At 41.5% G+C, this 21655-nt stretch overlaps 1 protein-coding gene across 1 annotated transcript in view; it reads right to left on the minus strand.

Annotated features, from left to right (window-relative positions):
• Positions 1 to 320: 320 nt before the first annotated feature.
• The window catches only part of lca5 (lebercilin LCA5), a 119208-nt gene continuing 97873 nt past the window's right edge, over positions 321 to 21655 (minus strand). The window contains exon 8 of the mRNA XM_041188635.1: positions 321 to 3740. Within this exon, the coding sequence (XP_041044569.1) occupies positions 2983 to 3740 (758 nt within the window). The 3' untranslated portion in view covers positions 321 to 2982. The remainder of the gene's footprint in view (positions 3741 to 21655) is intronic.

Genomic DNA, 21655 nt, shown 5'->3' on the forward strand with positions numbered 1-21655 from the left:
TATCAGGTTTTAGTCCTTTAAGTTTCTCCAATATTTTTTCTCTGCTAATTTTAATTTCCTCACTCTCTTTAGCCCAGAGGTTATCATCTATTTCTGTGTAACAGAGGTAACTTAGACAGCTACGTAATGAGATTTGACTCTTGATCAAAAGTCAAGGAAGAATGAAAATATCTTGTGTATGTTAAGCTTTTCAGTGTTGCACTTGCCAGCAACTTCCAACCCAAAGATACAATAATTCTGTACTTAGGGTATGTTAAATTGCCGGTTTCTAATAAAGTCAACTAGAGCAATAAATCAGGCAAAAAATATTATGTAGTATGTTCACAACTAAAATTTACTTTCAAGATCATATTATATAACTTGTAGCATTATACTGAGGTAAGCAGAGATTAACAAATGATTTTAAATTGTATAAAAATACAATGTGGCAATAAATAAGCATTTAAAACTACTTGACATATTCTTTGGAAATTGTGCAATATATGCAGTAATTAACAAACAAGCAGTTTTGAAACGATCTACTGTTAAGAGCTAATCAAACAGTGCCTACAAGATAAAATGATTTTGCTGTTAAACAGACCATTTTGAACTGTTATTTTTCAACGGTTACAATTAAGAATAAAATTAATATTTAATCTACTAGATTGTCACATTTGCGAAGTTATTTTAACAAAATACCACTTGCTAAAATAATAAAAAAATACTAGCAAGTTCTCTCAAGACAATTATGGCTTGCTATGCTGTTGGCCACATTGATGGCAAGTGCTACACAGCATGATTTAAAATTAATGAACAAGTTAAAATCCTTTTCACTTTTGTACATAAAACATTTACTCAAATGATGGCATAATCACATGACAGATGCACGTTTAATTGCTCTAGAAAAGTTACTTCATCAAATGCATTGATCCAACCAAAAGGCAAATCAAACACTTTAAGGAGGTCAATGCATTTACATTGCAATTTGCTCTGCTCTTGGCCTTTATTGTTTGTTTTGCCAGTCCAGTCCAAATAACAATGACTTTTTCTTTTGAATGCAATATTGGCATTAAGCATTTTCCCTAATATTTATTCACTTCATAAGGCATATTGGGGGGAGATTTTTCTGGAACACCCAAGCATGCCAGATATTAATAAATGGTCAGTTGAGACACAAGCCTGTCGAATAACCCACACTTATTTTCCTTCTAAACATATTAATGATGCAATCCTTTCCAATTGTACACAGAGCCAGAAAAATCCCCCCTATTGTATACTATATATACACAAATGAATTAATTCAGATCTGTGAAATTGTCCAGTGAACTTCAGATATGCAACTGCAAAGAACACTGATTGGAGGTTAATTCCATTTTGAGAATGCACTGTCAAAACTATCCATGCGTGCCACATCTGAGACATACAAGCTATCTTGGGGCTGTCTGATTTGTTGATTATTCCTACACAGCAACTGAAAATATTAGATAAGACATTTTTTCTTCTTTGACCTGTTGAACTCAGTTTCCAGCCCCAGCAAAGAAGTAGGGGTGGCACCTATTATATCAGGAACCAGATTTCAAGAACCACGAATTGGGCCATTTCCCAAAGCTGCATTCTCGATTTCTAAAAGTTGGAGAACGTCCACAAGATTTTGGTCTCCAGCAGTCAAAGTCACAGGTGAGTCAACAAAGTCACCCCCGGAAGCAGACCCGAGGCTGCAACAGCAGCGTGCAGCTGTCGAGTCGGGCTGGTCAAAAGGCCCGCCTCAGTTCACTGGGACAAAGCCCCAGCCCTGTCCATGGTTGTTAGAACCTAGCCCTCAACCCCCAACCCAACCTCAGACACTGTCATATCCCCAATGCCTTCTCATATTCCCATAACCCCTCCATGCGCCCTCATATCCTCCATGCCCTCTTATATCCCCTTCAAAATCTCTTATGCATCCTCCATACCCACTCTTTCAGTATCCACTATGTACAGAACCAATGAGTCATATAATAACACTGGCAAGTCTTTGACACGCTCCTGAAACTGACAAAATAAGCAAACAGGTTTTGAAAATCTCCTTTGATAAAAAGTGCTCTTCTTACAACCTCATAAAAATGTCAATCAAATATTGCCTACAATGCTGAATGCATTAGTCAGTCTTGGCACTCAACAAGGCAATCTGGAAAAACAAAATGTATGACTATCTGTTTAGCCTGCTTTAATTGAAACAATTGCCAGATGGCCTAATTCGGGAAGCTTGGCTTTGCTCCAAGATTGAGTAACGCATTCAGTCCTGTAGGCAGTGTTTACGCAGCTGTGAAGGGGAGTGTTAGCTTTCTCTGATTGACATTTTTATGAGTTTGTAATAGGTTTTTCTTTCTTTGAAGCAGTTTTTCAATACCTATTTGCTTATTTGGACAAGATTAGGAGATATTAAGAGGACTTGTGCTGCTTTTTATGAATGATTGTTTGATTGATACTTTTATGAAGTTGAAAGAGGAACGTCAAGATGCTAAGACCAACACTACATGAACTCGATGACAGGTAAAACAGGAGAATTAGAGGATTTAATTGGATCTCTATCAAATCCAGCAGTCCTCTGGAAACCAACATTGAACAACAAATATAAAAATGGGAGAGTAGTACACAAATGTCACTTTCCCAGACATGAAGAAAAAAATAATGGAGAAGCATCTATTTTGAAAATAAATTAGGTGAGCAATTCAATAGCATGGGTGTAAAGACAATGAACAGTCAAAATGGAATAACACACCTTGAAGCAGTTAGGCATTTTATGAATTATTAATTTTGGAACTTGGAAACAAGAAGAGATAAACATTTTGTATTGATAGAATGAATGTCTTATACCCCCACTTGCAACAAGCATAGCTAAATTAATCAGTGAAGTAGTTCATATTTTGGAAAGGTTTGTTTAAGTTATGTGAATTTGAAAATTTTGATAATATCTTTCATGAGAATGCTGCAGGTTGTAAATTCATTTGTATAACTTTTTTTTCACAATACTACCTCTTCTATTTCATCCTCGAGTGAATCAATTGCTTTTACTGCTGGCTTAATTGAGGTGTACTTGGAACAGTGATGATTGGAACTTATGATGTCATCACTAGAGCTGGAATCACCATGATCAGTTTTCTTTGTGGGTATGCTTGTTTTGTCCCAAGGAAAAGGGTTGTTATCCCTTTTAGATTTGTCTACAACAGGAGATATTACAAAATTCTCTTCCTTGGAGGTAAAGCCAGTGGCAGCTCCAGAACCGAATAACTGATCCATCAAATTAGACTTTCTATCTTTAAATGGAAAGTCATAATGGCCATTCATTTGTTCGTCTTTGCCACTGCCCTTCTGATCTATCGGTCCAGACCGCCCAGTTCCTTTCCCAAAAGATGGTGCATATGTACCAAAACTCAGCTCATCACTAAAATCTGTGGTCCTGGTACTTCTGCGACCATAACTCTCTGTTGGTGTATTCTCCACTGATTTGAGAAAGTTGCTGGTTTTTTGCAATCTTTCTGGGGAATCTTGGCTTTTCGACATTTCTGTGGAAAATGGGTGCTCTGTGTTTTGGTGCGGCGAGAGCAAGGGCCTTCCATTAGCCTCTTCGTCAATCTCTCGCATCTTTGCCAACAGAATATCTTTCTTGCGTCTCTCGTCTACTTTTTCCAAGTTTTTGTGCTCAACCTCTCTTGTATTGGTTTCTTTCTCTCTTCTTTCTTTCTCCTCTCTTTTTCTTTCCTGCTCTTCCCGTTCCCATTCTGCAAATGCAAAAGATAACGTTTATGGTCATAATATCAATTCTATAATTCTGAAAAGAATAATGTGCAAGCATTTGACTTTTATACAAATCAAATTTGCCAAATTAAAGACAAGAAAAAAAACCAGGCTTGCATTTATACAACTCCTTTCATAACCTCAAGATGTCCCAAAGTGCTTTACTGTCAATGAAGTATTTTTAAATTGTAGTCACTGCTGTAATGTAGGAAATGCAGCTGCCTGTACATCAAGCACTCACAAACAGTAATGAAATAAGTGACCAGATCATCTGTTTTTAGGTATCTTTTGAGGGAGAAATGTCCAAACACTACAGCTCAGCGGATCACAATTTGGCCTATTGGGCTTGTGCCAGGCCCTTATAAAAAGCTATCAAATTAGTTTCACTCTTCTGCACTTTCCTTAGAATCCGGAAGTGTTTTTCTCTTTCAAATTTATATCCAACTCCCATTTGAACGTTACTATCCACCGCCTTTTCAACTGTATTTCTGATCATAACCATTTGCTGCATAACAAAATTCTCATCTCCCCTCGCTTGTTTGCCAATCACCTTAAATCCGCATCTTCCTTTTAGTGGCACTACTGTCAGTGAAAAGTTTTTTTAAATTTACTACATCAAAACCCTTCATAGTTTTGCTTCTGCTCTTAATCTTCTCTGTTCTAAGGAGAACAATCTCAGCTTCACTAGTCCCTCCACATTACTGAAGTCTCTAATCTTTTGTATCAATCTAGTAAATCTCTGCTTCTTTCCAAGATATACTTCCATAGTCCTCCAGCTGAAGTCTAACCAATATTTTATAAAGGTTTACCATAGCTCTATTGTTTTTGTACTTAATGGTACTTATTTATAAAACCAAGAATCCTGTTTTCACTTTTAAACAGCCAAGCTACCAACGATTTCTATGTGAACCTTCACGTATCTCTTTTCCTGTACCTCCTTTTAAAATTGTACCATTTAGTTTATATTGGCTCTCCTCGTTTTTCCTTCCACTTCTTTGTATTAAATTTAATTTTCTATATGTCTACTTATTTACAGTCTGTTTATGTCCTCCTGAAGTTTGATATCAGTAGACTCTGATTCCTGTCCCCTTAATCCCATGGGTTTCAATTTTGCCAAGTCTATTTTGTGGCATTTTTTCAGGACACAGCACTAGGAGAACTTTCCTGCTCTTCTTTGAATATTGCTCTGGCATCTTTTAAATTCACCTAAAAGGGCAAAGGGAGTCTCAGTTTAATGTCTCATCCTAAAGATGGCAACAATGCAAAACTCCTTCAGTATTGCACTAAAGTGTCAGCCTAGATCAAGTCCTAGATCAAGTCCTTGGAATGGGGCTTGAACCCACAACCTTCAGATTCAGAGGTGAGAGTGCTAACTGAACCAAAGCTACATTTTATTCATACAGTTTATTGCTTCAAACCTTGTTTAAAAAAAAACTGCAGGTTGAATCTTACTAAAAGGTCAGTCAAAAATGACAGATAGATGTAATAAAATACAATAATAGTAGAGAACAAAAAGAAACTTAGGTTTTAATCAATTACTTCAATCTCAGCTGCACAATAATCAACTTTCAACATTCTCACAATATGAGATGGAACTCTTTGTACAGTGGAAAAGTTAAAGGCATAAACTTAGCGTCACAAGTGTTATGCATTAATAGATATGCATCCAGAAGTTACGATACATCACTGGTCCATATACTGGGCTATGAATATTGTATGTGATACAGTGGTAGAACATGAGTTTATTTTCCCCCAAAGTATGAGCTTTTAAACTTTTCTGAGTCAATTTCAATAGAAGATTGGCTCTGCCAGTCCCATTGAAAAAGGGGTGGGAGAGACAAGGAATTAATCCCATGTATTTTTCCATTACCAATTTTGTAATGGCACTGGCAGAGACCTGGGACAGTCACTGGTTCCCTTTCAGGACAGAGAGGTCTAAAAGGAGGAAAACCATCTTAGAAATATTGGAAGAAAAGGCAAATCTGGAAACATAGCATCATGCACGAGGTGAAATTCTCACTGGAGAGAATGAGGGTACAGAGTTGCATGTTTTCGTAAACACAATGTCCCAAAAACTAGTGTGCTAATAACGTTTGGTTAATAATCCTCCCTTTATTTAACTTAATTAAGTTTAAGGCGATTAAGTAAATTCTACAGGCCAGGGCTGGTGCAGAATTAAATGAAGAATATTCTTTTCTTTCATAAGACCATAAGGCGTAGGAGTAGAAGTAGGCCACTCGGCCCTTCGAGGCTGCTCCGCTATTCAATGAGATCATGGCTGATCTGATAATTCTCAACTCCACTTTCCTGCCTTTTTCCCATAATCCTTGATTCCTTTACTGATTAAAAATCTGTCTATCTCAGCCTTGAATATACTTAACAACCAGCCACTACAGCCCCCTGCGGTAAAGAATTCCACAGATTCACTACCCTCCGAGAGAAGAAATTCCTCCTCATCTGTCTTAAATGGGTGACCGCTTACTCCAAAATTATGCCCTCTGGTCCTAGACTCTCCCACAAGGGGAAACAATCTTTCAGCACCTACTCTGTCAAGCCCTATAAGAATCTTATATGTTTCAAGAAGGTCACCCCTCATTCTTCTAAACTCCAGGCCTAATCTACTGAACCTCGCCTCATATGAAAATCTCTCCATACTTGGGATCAATCCAGTGAACCTTTTCTGGACTGCCTCCAGTGCCAGTTTATCCTTCCTTAGATAAGGGGACCAAAATTCTCAGTATTCTAGGTGTGGTCTAACTGGTGCCTTGTATAGCTTTAGCAAGACTTCCCTATATTTATATTTCATTCCCTTTGAAATAAAGGCAAACATTCCATTTGCCTTCCCTATTCCCTGTTGAACTTGTATATTTGCTTTTTGGGATTCATGCACAAGGACTCCCAAATCCCTCTGTGCTGCAGCCTTTCTCCATTTAAACAACATTCTATTCCTCTTGCATAATCACACATTTTCCCACATTATATTCTATCTGCCAAGTTTTTGCCCACTCGAGCTATATCCCTCTGTAGACTCCTTGTGCCATCCTCACCATTTGCCTTCCCACCTATTTTTGTGTCATCCGCAAACTTGGCGATAGTACATTCACTTGCCTCATCTATGTCATTAATATATATTGTAAATAACTGAGGCCCCAGTATTGATCCCTCTGGCACTCCACTACTTACAGGTTGCCATCCTGGAAATGCCCCTCTTATCCCAACTGTCTTCTATTAGCCAATCCTCTATCTATGCTAACACACCACCCACAACATTATGGGCTCTTATCTTATTAAGTAGCCTTATGTGCATTACCTTATCGTATGCCTTTTGGAAATCCAAATATATTACATCTACTCATTCTCCTTTATCTATCCTGCTTGTTACCTCCCCAAAGACTTCTAATAAGTTTGTTAGGCATGATTTCCCCTTCATGAAGCCATGCTGACCCTGCTTGATTAGATTATGCATTTATAAATGTTCTGCAATTACATCCTTTATAACACACTCCAACATTTTTCACAGATGTTAGGCTAACTGGCCTACAGTTACCTGTTTTTTGTCTCCTTCCCTTTTTGAATAAGGGCGTTACATTTGCTGTTCTCCAATCCTCTGGGACCTTTCCAGAATCTAAGGGTTCTTGGGAGATTAGTACCAGTGCATCCACTATCTCTGTAGCTACTTCCTTTAATATCCTAGGTTCAGGGAACCAGGAGATATATCGGCCTTAAGCCCCATTAATTTCCCTGTTACTTTTTCTCTAGTGATAGTTATTGTATTTATTTCCTCCTCCCCACAACACCCCCCCCCCTCCACCCCACTTTTGCCCCTTGATGATTTAGTATTTCTGGAATGCTATTTGTGTCTTCTACCATGAAGACTGATGCAAAGTATTTATTCAACTCCTCTGCCATTGCCTGGTTCCCCATTATTATTTCCCCAGCCCCATTCTCTAAGGGACCTATGTTCACTTTGGCCTCTCTCTTCTTTTATATATTTAAACAAGCTCTTATTCTCCATTTTTAGATTACTTGCTAGTTTACCCTCAAAGTTTATTTTCTCCCACTTTATTATTTTTTTTGGTCATTTTTTGTTGGTTTTTTAAAACTTTCCCAATCCTCTGGCTTACCATTAATCTTTGCAACATTTCAATTTGATACTATCCTTAACTTACTTGGTTAACCATGGTTGGTTTATCCCTTTCCTTGAATCCTTCTTCCTCACTGGGATATATCTTTGTTTAGAGTCATGAACTATTTTCTTAAACATCTGCCATTATTCATCAACTGTCTTTTCTGCTAAGCACAGTTGTTTCCAACCCAAGGTTCTCATTCTCAAATGGAATGCTAAATTCTACCATATAGTAGTCACTGTTTCCTAGGGAATCCTTTACTCTGAGATCATTTATTAAGCCTGCCTCATTACATATTACCAGATCCAAAATAGCCTGATCCCTGGTTGATTCACAACATATTGTTCTGAGAAAGTGTCCTGAATACCCTCTACGAATTCTTGCTTGTGCCACCCTCTGCCAATTTGATTTTCCCAATCTACATGATTATGTACTGCCTTGTTTACATGCCCTCATTATCTCCTGGTTTATTCTCTTTCCTATGTTATAGCGACTGTCAGGGCGCCTATAGACTATTTCCACCAATGTCTTCTTGTTATTTCCTACCTCCACCCATATGGATTCTACATCTTCTAATCCAAGATCCTTTCTTGCTATTGTACTTATTCCAACTCATACTAACAAAGCTACCCCACCACCCTTTCTTTCTTGTCTGTCCTTTCGAAAAGTCACATACCCCTGAAAATTTAGTTCCCAGCTTTAATCTCCTTCTAATCACGTCTCCATAATGACTATAAGATCATACTCATTAACCTTCATTTGTGCTGTTAATTGATTTATTTTGTTCCGAATACTACGTGCATTTAAGTAAAGGACTATTAATTTTGTCTTTTTACCCTTTCACGGGATGTTGGTGTCGCTGGGTAGGCCAGCATTTATTGTCCGTCCCTAATTTCCCTTGAGAAGCTGCTATCACAGATGTACAGCTCCACTGCTTGTTTCACAAAAACAGCTTCTATATATTTGGCTCGTCAGTCAAGTGCATTAAACAGTGGGAAGTTCCTGTACTTGCACTGTAGAGGGAAGTAAACTTGCCTTAGAAAGTTGTCAAATAAAATCAATATCAGTATCCTTTTAGTCACATGATTAAGTGTTAATCAGTTCAAATCAACCCCTCTGGGACTGAAATTGTACTATGAAAAGTGGAGTCTCATTCCTTCAGGTTTTGATTGCTGATGAGATAAAATTTTTTTAAAACTTTTTCCTCATCTTTTTGCTCTCTTAATCTAATCTTTCCTTTCGCTTTCTGTATCTATTTTACCATTGAATTCACCATTCTAACTCACACTTTTTCGATTCAAGACTTAGCGCTGTTCATTTCACAATACTTCAGTCTGGCTGGTTGCTTGCCCAGTTCACTCAGAACACATTGTGGAGGTTGCCACATCATTTTCATCTTTCACTAACAGCAACTGCCATGTAAAATATCATGGAGATATAAACAGGCAGCAGCAAATTGAAGTAACAGTGGGCCTGGGTAACCAGTCAAGTTACTGACTGTATAAATCTTGTGCCAAAGTGGCAATTGTTCAAATTACATCAGTTTTACAGTATTTTAACTGGAAATAGTTATCTATAATTAGTTGTAACGAACATGAAACAACCTATTGTTTGTATTTTGAAATTCAAGAACATGATTTTGACAACATTTGGACTCCTTGCTAGGAATTTGCTACTCTGATTAAGGTCTGCAATGTCCATTTATGGTCTCAATTTATTCACTTGATTTGAGCTTTCATAAGAAAAAGTCACAAAATAGAATCAGTTAATTCTTAATAGTGGAACTTTAACTTATTTCTGGCTGACTGGGGGTGGAGGGGGCAGGGAAATTAGGAGGAATGCCAGCTTCTCAGTCTAGAATATAATGATATATTTGGTTACATAACTTTATTGCGGGTGGGAATGAAAGCTTTAGAATTTTTATTTTTGGAAAGGTTAAATTTGAAGCCTGATAACCAAGTAGACTTAATTCACTACGTGGGAGGATTAAGCAGAGAGAATTTTAATGGGATATATGATGCACAGAAACATGAAGTTTCCTTCTGGGCCTACTCAGTTTTAAAAATATTTTTGAGACAAAAGATCTATTTGTAGAACAATGAAAGAAATCGGAACAAAATTAATGTTTTGATCTGCTTCGTTTTCTAGGGCGAGTGGAGCTAGACTGAAAAAACATGGACCATCTTTCATTGTGTGTGAGCAGATGACAGAAAATATATGTGAATGTGGAGAGGATGTTTCCTCTTGTGGGAGAAGCTAGAACTAGGGCTCACTGTTTAAAAATAAGGGGTTGCCCATTTAAAATGGAGATGAGGTAAAAATTTTTCTCTCAGAGGGTCGTGAGTCTTTGGAACTCTCTTCTTGAAAAGGCGGTGGAAGCAGTCTTGGAATATTTGGAGGTAGATAGATTCTTGATAAGCAAGGGGATGATAGGTTATTGGAGGTAGGCGGGATGCAGATTTGAGGTTACTATCACATCAGCCATGATCTCATTAAATGGCGGAGCAATCTCAAGGGGCTGACTGGCCTACTCCAGCTCTTTGTTTGTATGTCTTCATATGTCAATATAGGTTGGCAAATTTCCAGGATATGTTTCAACACTATTCAACTTTTCTTTTGTAAGGAAACTAGAACCTCTCCTGCTTCCAATGCATGAGCTCTGGAAATGTATCTTGAGAGATAAATATGACTATTATAGAAAGCAGCTGTCAGGTTTCAGGTTTAAAGGATTCAGAATTCAGGTTTACAGCAAGATTTTTATGTTTAAAAATAGCATAGTATTTCACAACATCAATTATTAACAATTGCCATTTTTGAATGGTGAGTCCTAACACTACTTCCTGGTCACAGTCTTATTATTGTGAGGAGCTGATTGGCAGATACCAGAATGTGATAGAAAAGTCATTATGGGTAAGTCACTTTTACATCTCTAAGGAGTGAGCAAGCGGCCTGCTCATCTTACCATGAAACATAATTTGGTTCCTAAACTGCTCCCCATGACTAAGAAAATCCGTGAGATATGAAGACATAAACAAAGCTGAAGATTTGACTTGCATAGATATTACCATTATTTTTATCCTAAGAAGCTATTAAGTTATTCTTCTCTGAAGTATCAAAGCCTGAACTGATCAGCAAGATGGTGGAAACTGGAAGTTTAAACTTCCAATAGGCAATTAGCCTCCACGGGGAACCATCTGAAACACTGATTTAAATCAGAGACTTCAGATGGTTTGACCCTCTTGGCAGAATAGTTGAGGAAACATGAGAAGAATTAAAACCACTTCTAATTTCTGGGTTACTACACTAGTGACCCGCCCCTGCTACAATACCCCACTGGACCCCCGACCACCCTCCCTCCCCACTGCCCCTCACCACCACTGAACTGACCACACCCTAACACCGACTACCCTCACGGCCGACCCCCCCACCCCCCAACTCCCCCTCTCCCTCCCCACCCCAACCAACGGTCCACCCATCCTATCCCCATCCAACCCATCCCACCCTACCTTACCACCACCCACCCCCACCCCAGGCCCATCAACCACTTACCTTGCCCTGGCTTCTGAAATGGCTGGGACCTTTACACTTACTGGTTACGCCAGATGCTGCTGTAAAAAAGGCATGGCATCACTTCCCCTGACACTGCTTTCCTGGAAAAAAGAATCCCAGGAGCCAGTACGCAGCACATTTCTTGGCAGGCCCGAGTCAGAAGGTTGGGCAAGAAACTTTCAGCTCCTGACAGAGGTAAGTGAAAAGGAATGAAGTGGCAGCCCGACAGTGATTGCCACTCTTTGGAATTCTGGCCCAGCTCGAAGGCCTGAATGGCCTATTCCAGCTCCTAAGTCCTTAACATGATTTACTAATACTAAGCGACACAGCTGATACAGCTAATGAAAATAACATGTGAAAATTGCTTAAATGAATGGACTGAGAATCATTATAATTGAGGAAAAATTAAACAACTTAAGATTATAAGTTACATTGAAAACTTTTTAAGAACATATTTTGGAGTGTGCAAAATAAATAAAAATATTAAACATAAACTAAAACAATTACATTATTAAGATGAAATAAAGAGAAAGCCGATAAAGAGAGAAAGGTGAAGAAAAATACTAACAATAGGGCTGTAACATCTGAGCTCCCCAACATCGTGGTGGGGGGTACCCCAAAGATGCGCTGGGGAATCCCTTTCAGAAGCAGAAGTTCCCAGGTAAGGTTTGCATGGCAATTGCCTAGAAGTGCAAACTTCCCCGGGCAATCGACCTTCACTGGAGACCATCTGAAAATGCGACTTAAATCACAAATTTCAGATGGTTCCGACTAGGTTACACCAATAGTTACGCAGAAAATGTTTGAATAATTAAAACTACTTTTAAATTCTGGGTAACTATTGCACAGACCAGAACTGACCCTCCAAGGGGACTCTCCCAACCACCCAACTACTCCCCTTCAAAGGGGTCTCTCCCACCCCAACCCTCCAACCCCACCAACCAAGGATCCTCCACAACCCTCCAAGGGTCGCCCCAACCCATCCCAACCCCCCCTCACCTCAAGGGATTTCCCAACCCATACGGGGGTCCTCCACCACCTCCCCGACACCCTACCCATCCCTCAGCCCGATCCACCCCAACCCCACACCCCTGGCCCAGCCATCCCTCTTTCCCCCCCAACATCCCACCAACACAAGCCTGACACCCTGCAACTTCTGACCCCTCGACCTCCCCCCCACCCCCAAATCCTATCTACTTACCTTAGATGCCTTCACCCTAGCTTGTCAAGGACCTTTAAATTTCAATGGACCTTTAAATTTACCTGGTTTACGGCAGCTTGTGCCGTAAAAAACGGGCCCTGGCTTCCTTCATTTTGGTTCTACTGGACCTCGACGCTGGCCCCAGGTGCTGCACTGCTTGGATTTTACCTGGCCTGAGTCAGAAGGTCAGGTGAGAGAGCACTGAAAATAAATTAAGGTAAGAAATTGGGTATGGAGTGGCAATCTGACACTGACTGCCGCCTCCAAGGATGTTCAAGCCCATAATGAAAGAAAGACTAAGAAATTAGCGTCGCTGCAAATGCTGAATGCAACAAGAAATTCAAGGGTCAGAGAAAAATTTAAAATGTTCTAAGAGTGCAAACTTGAACCAGATTATGAATTAGAAGCTAGAAGTTATCACCAGGTCAGGTTGCATCAGTGGCGAAATAGTGGAGTTAATGTTTCAGATTAGTGAGGTTTTTTATTTCAGATTTCCAGCATTTGAGGTACTTTACTTTTTGTATTAAGTAATTAATTCCTGATCACTGGTAGGTTAAGGTTTAGGATTCTTTTGTCTTTTTTGGCTCAACATCTGAGTATCTGCAGGAGACTCTGGATCATAGAACAATTTGATTTTATCAAGGGGCAAAGATTATAAGAAATAAGATTGTGAGCTTGGCTCAGTTGGCGCCAGCCTGGCTTAGTTAATAGCACTTCTGTCACTGAGTCAACAGGTTGTGTTTAACTTCAGGCTTAAGCAGGTAATCTAGGCTAAGACTTCAGGAGAGTGCAACATTGTCAGAGATGCCATCTTTTAAATGAGACATTACACCAAGTCCTCGTCTGCATGTTTAAGTGGATAAAATAATCCCTTGATACAAATTGAGAGCAAGGGGTTTTTCTGCGATCTGGTCAACATTCTTCCCTCAAAGACCACCATATTTTTTATCTGGTAATTTGCTGTTTATTGGATCTTGCTGTAATACAAATTGGCTTCTGTGTTTGCCTATGTAACATTGCTTACTGTAATTCAAAAGTTAGCTGTAAATTGCATTGAACATCTTTAAGCTATGAAAAACACTACAAAAATGCAACTTCTTTTTCTAGAAATGGAAAAATATAGCTACCTCTACGGTTTCAGAGCTCAGGTAACAAGACCTACACATATCATGCAATGAGAACAACACGTCACGCCATTCTGCTCAAAGCAAGATGCATTAAAAAAAAAATCCTCATAACGTGACGGGTGAATCAACCTACTGCAACCTTCAATGTATGACAGCAATGTTTATTTTTTTAAGTTTAGTTCTAATATTCCTTTGCTGCCAATCATTATACTTGTGTTCACTGAAATCTAAAAAAGTACACTTCAACATGTTGACAGTAATTCATGTTCTTCTTTCATCATTGTTAAGAATAGACACACCAACTCAATAATCTTAGCAAAAAGAATGATAATTTAGGCATTGTAGCAGAATTATTTTTATCAACAGAACAATAAAGACAATAAAAATCAGAATCAGAAAATAAAGGCAACTTCTGTAAAATAAGCAATTGAGGAATATGGCAAATAATTCTGAGAATCCAATGCATAGTGAGTTTGAGCAACACAGAAACAGGCCATTTGACTCAATTGGTCTTTGCAGGTGCTGAAAATGGCGTGAACCTTCTCCTACCCCTCTTCATCTAACTTGATCAGCATATTTTCTTCTCCCTCATCTTTATCTGGTTTTCCCTTCAATGCATCTATGCTATTTTCAACTATTTCTTGTTGTAACAACTTTCACATTACAGCCAATTTTTGGCTAAATAAGATTCTCCTAAATTTCCTGAACCTATCTTATATTTCTGGCTCATAATGCTGGCCTCACCTACAAGTGGAAATATCCCTTCATCTACTCTATTAAACTCTTTCATAATCTTCAAGGCCTCTTATCAGGTGGCCCTTCAGCTTTACCATTGCTAGAAGAGGAACGAGCCCTAGCCTGTTCATTTTTTTCCAATTGGTAGCACCTCTCAGTTTGTACACAATTAGGGAGATATGTTTAGTCACTTCTAGCATCTGTTTAAATGTGCTCACGCTTCCTTTTCATTAGTCCCCCACAAGAGGTTGGTTAGCAAAATTAAAGCACATAGGATAAGAGGTAATATACAGGCACGGATTAAGGATTGATTAACATGCAGAAAACAGAGAGTAGGAGTAAACGGGTCATTCTAGCATTGGCAGTCTGTGATTTCTAGCATCTGCTTAAATGTGCTCACGCTTCCTTTTCGTTAGTCCCCCACAAGAGATTGGTTAACAAAGGATTAAGGATTGATTAACAAGCAGAAAACAGAGAGTAGGAGCAAACGGGTCATTCTAGCATTGGCAGTCTGTAACTAGTGGGATACCGTAAGGATCAGTACTTGGGCCCCAGCTGTTCACAATGTATATATCAATGATTTGGATGTGGGGACCAAATATATTTCCAAGTTTGCAGATGACACAAGGCTAGGTGGGTATGTGAGGAAGATGCAAAGTGACTTTAAGGGGATTTGGATAGAATTAGTTAGTGGGCAAGAACATGGCAGATGTAATATAATGCGGAAAAATGTGAGGTTATCCACTTTGGTAGGAGGAACAGATGTGCAGGGTATTTCTTAATTGATAAGAGATTAAAAAGTGTAGAATTAAACTTCAGCAGCAGAATTGTATTCAACCTCAATCTGTAACCTCATGGTCTGCCATATGTCCCACCCTATCATTATCACCAAGCCAGAGGATCAACCCTGGCTCAATGAAGAATGCAGGAGGGCATGCCAGGAGCAGGACCAGGCATACCTAAAACAACTGAAGGAGGCTCCACAAATATCCCCATCCTCAATGATTGGGGAGCCCAGCACATCTTTTGCACTGATAAGGCTGAAGCACTTGCAACAATCTTCAGTCAGAAGTGCCAGGTGGATGATCTATCTCGGCCTCCTCGGAGGTCCCCAGAATCATAGATGCCAGTCTTCAGCCAATTCGATTCACTCCATGTGATATCAAGAAACGGGTGAAGGCATTGGATACTGCAAAAGCTATGGGCCCTGACAATATTCCAGCAATAGTACTGAAGGGTAGTGCTCCAGAACTTGCCACGCCCTTAGCCAATCTGTTCCAGTACAGCTGCAGCACTGGCATCTAGCTGGCAATGTGGAAAACTGCCACATATGTCCTGTATACAAAAAGCAGGACAAATACAATCCGGCCAATTACTGCCCAATCCGTCTACTCTTGGTCATCAGCAAAGTGATGGATGGGGGCGTCAACAGTGCTATCAAGCAGCACTTACTCAGCAATAATCTGCTCACTGGCACTTGGATTGTGTTCTGCCAGGGCCACACAGCACCTCCCCACATTACAGCCCTTCATTCAAAGATGGACGAAAGAGCTGAACTCGAGTTGGTGAGGGTGTCTTGCCCTTGCAGCATTTGACAGAGTGTGGCACCAAGGAGCCCTAGCAAAACTGGAGTCAATGGGAATCAGGGGGAAAACTCTCCATTGGTTGGAGTCACACCTAGCACAAAGGAAGATGGCTGTGGTTTTTGAAAGTCAATCATCTCAGTCCCAGGACATCACTGCAGGAGTTCCTCAGGGTAGTGTCCTAGGCCTAATCATCTTCACCTACTTCATCAATGAAATTATGAGGTCAGAAGTAGGGATGTTCGCCGATGATTGCACAATGTTCAGTACCATTCATGACTCTTCAGATACTGAAGCAGTCCATGCACATATGCAGCGAGACCTGAACAAAATTCAGGCTTGGGCTGATAAGTGGCAAGTTAACGTTCAAGTGACACAAGTGCCAGGCAATGACCATCTCCAACAATAGAGAATCCAGCCATCTCCCCTTGACATTCATTGGCATTACCATCGCTCAATCCTCCCCATCAACATTTGGGGGTTACCACTGATTGCCCCCACCTTGTTCACCATTTACCTGACCATCATCATCCACCTCATCTGAGATGAGCTACCACCTGGTGTCAGCATTCAGTATTGTCTGGATGGGAAGCTCTTCAACTTTGGTTGTTTCCAGGCAAAAACAAAACTCACCACCATGGACAACCATGACCTTCAGTTTGCGGATGACTGCTGCGTGATGGCTCACTCTGTACAGGACATGTAAAGGACACGTGACCTCTTCAATACCTCATTTAAGAGACTTGGCCTGTCCTTAAACATTGCCAAGACAAAGGTCCTTCACCAACCTTCCCTGGGCTAGATGAGCATCCTCTGCACCATCCACAGATGGGGTGGCTCTGGAGTATGTGCATTGCTTCCCTTATCTTGGCAGCGACCTCTTCCAAGGGACTGCCATTGATGAGGAAGTCCAACACGAAGTCAACTGTACCAGCGCTGCCTTGTTCAAGCTGCGTCAATGTGTCTTTGACAACAGGGACCATTGAAAGTCAACAAAGGTGCTGGTTTATAAGACCATTATGTTGACCACCTTCCTCTACTGCAGCAGAACATGCACTGTCAACCGATGTCACATTAAGATCCTTGAGAGTTTCCATCAGCAGCGCTTGTGTCGAATCCTGGGGATCAAATGGGAGGACTGCTGGACTAACTGCAGACTAAAAGACTGCTCATCCTTTGCAAGCAAGCGTCCTCCTGAAGCTGCGTCTAACAGCACTGAAGCCCTGGTCCTATGGAACCAACTCCGATGGATGGGCCATTATGTCTGGATGCCTGAAAACTACCTCCCTCAGCAGATTCTCTTCTCACAGCTCTCCGTTGGCTATTACTCAAAAGACGGCCAAAGGAAAAGGTATAAGCATATGCTCAAGGTCGCCCTAAAACACACAGGCATTAACATCACTAACTGAGTGGAGAATGCTGCCGATCGCTTGGCATAGCACCGCCTAGTCCATCAAGGTGCAAGCCGCTTTGAGGCCCAGCGACTTGACAGTGAGGCGGAACAGCGGCGGCAGAGGAAGGAGAAGGAAGCCAACCTGAGGCTGCTATTTCCACTCCTTAGCGCAACAAAGTGCCCCCACTGCAGAAGAACATGTGGATCCAGAATTGGGCTCCTCAGTCATCTGAAGTCTCAACAAGTTTGATGGCTGTCATCCTAGATTCTGAGGGATCACTGCTGCCGACCATTGATCATAAACTGAACTGGACCAGCTATATAAATAATCTGGCTACAACAGCAGGTATGGGGCTGAGAATTTTGAAGAGAGTAACTCACCTTCTGATTCCTCAAAGCCTGTCTGCCATCTACAAAGCACAAGTCAGATTGTGACGGAATACTCTCCACTTGCCTGGATGAGTGCAGCTCCAACAACAGTCAAGAAGCTCGACACCATCCAGCACAAAGCAGCCCACTTGATTGGCACCTCAGCCACTACTTTCAACACCCATTCCTTCCACCACTGGCACAGTGGCAGCAGTGTGTACCATCTACAAGATGCACTGGAGCAACTCACCAAGGCTTCCAAACCTGCGACCTCTACCACCTAGACAGACAGGGGCAGCAGATGCATGGGGACACCACCACCTGAAGTTCCCCTCCAAGCCACACCATCCTGACTTGGAACTACATTGCCATTCCTTCTTTGATGCTGGGTTAAATTCCTGGAACCCTCCATAACACTACTGTGTGTACCTACGCCACACAGACTACAGCGGTTCAAGGAGATGGTTCACCACCACCTACTCGAGGGTAATTAAGGATGGGCAATTAAAATGCTAGTCTGGCCAGTGACACCCATGTCCTGTGAAAGAAAAAACATGTCTTGATTTATGAAGCAATACTTACATATATTCAAACTAACTATTCTTTTCAGGATATGCAAACAGAAACTAATTTTGTGTATGTTTTCTGTCTGTTCAACCCATGATGAAGGTAATGATGCTCAGAGTCCCAAAAAACAATTGTCAAAAATATTACATCCCAATAACTAGAATAAAAATGGTTTAGACTATACCTAAATGTATAAGTACTTAGGCTGGGATGTTATGCTCCCATTTGCCGTGGGCAGGAGTGGTAAATCTCACGAGTTCGCAAAAATCAGTTTTACTTCGTCGTAAAACCAGTTTACGATTGTCTGCTCCGGCCGTCGACGGTGGGTTGCATTTCCCACTGAACGTTGGGAACCTCATTTCCATAGGTTTGCACATAATTATAACCCCTGCTCACTTGAATCGTCCCCTCACCCTGAATCATGAGACATGTTGGCGAGCATAAGCTTGTCACAGACAAAGAAATAGGCAAATTGCAAAAAAATGTTTTGGATTGGGGGAGAGTGGATTTTAGTAAAATAAGGCAGGATCTGGCCAAGGTAGACTGGGAGCAGCTACTTGTGGGTGAATCTACAGAATAGCAGTGGGGGGCATTCAAAAAAGAAATGGGGAGGGTACAGGCTCAACATGTTCCTTCTATGGTGGTAGGAAGGAGTAACAAGCCCAGAGAACCATGGATGACCAGAGATATTCAGGATACGATGAGAAGGAAAAGAGAGGCTTTTAGCAGGTGCAAGGGGAGCAAATCGGCAGAGGCATTAGTGGAGTACAAAAAGTGCAGAGTGGAGCTTAAGAAAGCAATTAGGAGAGCAAAGAGGGGATATGAGAAAGCTCTGGCTGGTAAAAGTAGGGAAAATCCCAAGATATTCCATAAGTATATCAATGGGAAGAGGATAACCAGGGAAAGAGTAGGGCCCATTAGGGACCAAGGGGGCAATCTGGGTGGAGCCAGAAGACATCGCTAGAGTGTTGAATGAATACTTCACATCCGTCTTCACCAAAGAGAATGAGGATGAAAGTATGGAACTCCGGGAGAGAGACTGTGAGGTTCTTGAGCAAATTGATATAGGGAGTGACAAGATATTAGATATGTTGGCAGGCTTAAAGGTGGACAAATCTCCAGGTCCAGATGATTTGTGTCCCAGACTGCTAAGGGAGGCAAGAGAAGAGATCGCAGGGGTTCTGACCCAAATTTTTAATTCCTCTCTGGCCACAGGGGAGGTGCCAGAGGACTGTAGAACAGCTAATGTGGTTTCGCTGTTTAAGAAGGGTTGTAGAGATAAGCCAGGGAACTACAGACCAGTGAGTCTCAAGTTAGTGGTAGGGAAACTATTGGAGAAAATTTTGAAGGCAAGAATCTATCCCCACTTGCAGAGGCAAGTTTTGATCAGGGATAGTCAGCATGGCTTTGTCAGAGGGAGGTCATGCCTAACAAATGTGAATTTTTTGAGGTGACCAGGTGTGTAGTTGAGGGTGGTGCAGTTGATGTAGGTTATATGGATTTCAGCAAAGCCTTTGACAAGGTCCCACATGGGAGACTTATAAAGAAAGCAACTGCACATGGGGTACAGGGTAATTTGATAAGGTGGATTCAAAATTGGCTTAGTTGTAGAAGGCAGAGGGTGATGACAGAAGACTGCTTTAGTGACTGGAAGCCAGTGTCCAGTGCCATACCACAGGGACCTGTGCTGGGTCCCCTATTATTCATCATTTATATAAACAACATCAATGACTATGTGGGGGGTAGGATTAGTATGTTTGCAGATGCGGGTGGTTAACAATGAGGTTGGGTGTCTTGGGCTACAGGAAGATATAGACAGGATGGTCAAATGGGCAGATAAGTGGCAGATGGAATTTAACCCTGAAAAGTGTGAGGTGATACACTTTGGAAGGAGTAATTTGACAAGGAAGTATTCAATGAACGGCATGGCACTAGGAACAAGGGACCTCGGCATGTATGTCTATGGATTTCTGAAGGTGGAGAGGTATGTCAGTGGGGTGGTGAAAAAGGCGTATGAGACACTTGCCTTTATCAATCGAGGCATAGATTACAAAAGCAGGGAGGTCATGTTGGAGTTGTATAGAACCTTGGTGAGGCCACACCTGGAGTACTGTGTGCAGTTCTAGTCGCCACATTATAGGAAGGATGTGACTGCACTGGAGCGGGTGCAGAGGAGATTCACCAGGATGTTGCCTGGGATGAAATATTTAAGTTATGCAGAGAGGTTGGATAGACTTGGGTTGTTTTCTTTGAAGAGAAGACTGAGGGGCGACTTGATTGAGGTGTACAAGATTGAGGGGCATGGACAGGGTGGATAGGGAGCAGCTGTTCCCCTTAGTTGAAGGGTCAGTCACGAGGGGACATAAGTTCAAGGTGAGGGGCAGGAGGTTTAGCGGGGATGTGAGGAAAGACTCTTTTTACCCAGAGGGTGGTGACGGTCTGGAATGCGCTGCCTGGGAGGGTGGCGGAGGCGGGTTGCCTCACATCCTTTAAAAAGTACCTGGATGAGCTCTTGACACATCATAACATTCAAGGATATGGGCCAAGTGCTGGAAAATGGGATTAGGTAGGTGGGTCAGGTGTTTCTCACTTCGGTTCAGGCTCGATAGGCCGAAGGGCCTCTTCTGCACTGAGAGATTCTGTGAATCATGCCAACGTGTTTCATAACAGGATATAAGCGATGTGCACCTGGCAGTCTGCACTTCACTCCTCTATTCGAGGACTGTTCACCTTGTTTTAGGCAGCGCTTGCAGTATTCAGTGCCAGGCTTTGCTGGCAGCACTACATCGGTTTCAGGGGGGCTAACATGAAAATTTCAACCCACTGGGCCTGTGGTAAGGCTGGATTGTCTTTTCTACAGCTTCAGGGCAAGGGCTTGCTTGGGAAAGAGGGGAAGTGGCCTCTGGCAACTTTGAAGGCTGTAGGGCAAGGGCTTGCTTGGCAAAGTGGGGGCAATCCCAGGGTGTGTGTGGGGTTTAACAGTGCAAGTGGCCATACAATGTTGAGGGCTGAGGTGGACCCGGGCATGGGCTCCTCCACCTCAGAATATCCATGCACTAACTAACGGATATGCACCAGAAGAACAATGGGATCAAGGGATACAGGAGGAGGACCGAAGGGAGGGTAATCTTAACGTTCGCTTCCTCGGCGATGAAATGGGAGTGGTGGCGGGTGTGTTCCATACTTGCACAGGGAGGGTCCAAGTTGATCTGGCAGCGAGAGCTCACCACCACCAGCATCTTCCTATC

The sequence above is a fragment of the Carcharodon carcharias genome, chromosome 5 (assembly GCF_017639515.1).
Source record: "Carcharodon carcharias isolate sCarCar2 chromosome 5, sCarCar2.pri, whole genome shotgun sequence".
Classification (NCBI taxonomy): Eukaryota; Metazoa; Chordata; class Chondrichthyes; order Lamniformes; family Lamnidae; genus Carcharodon; species Carcharodon carcharias.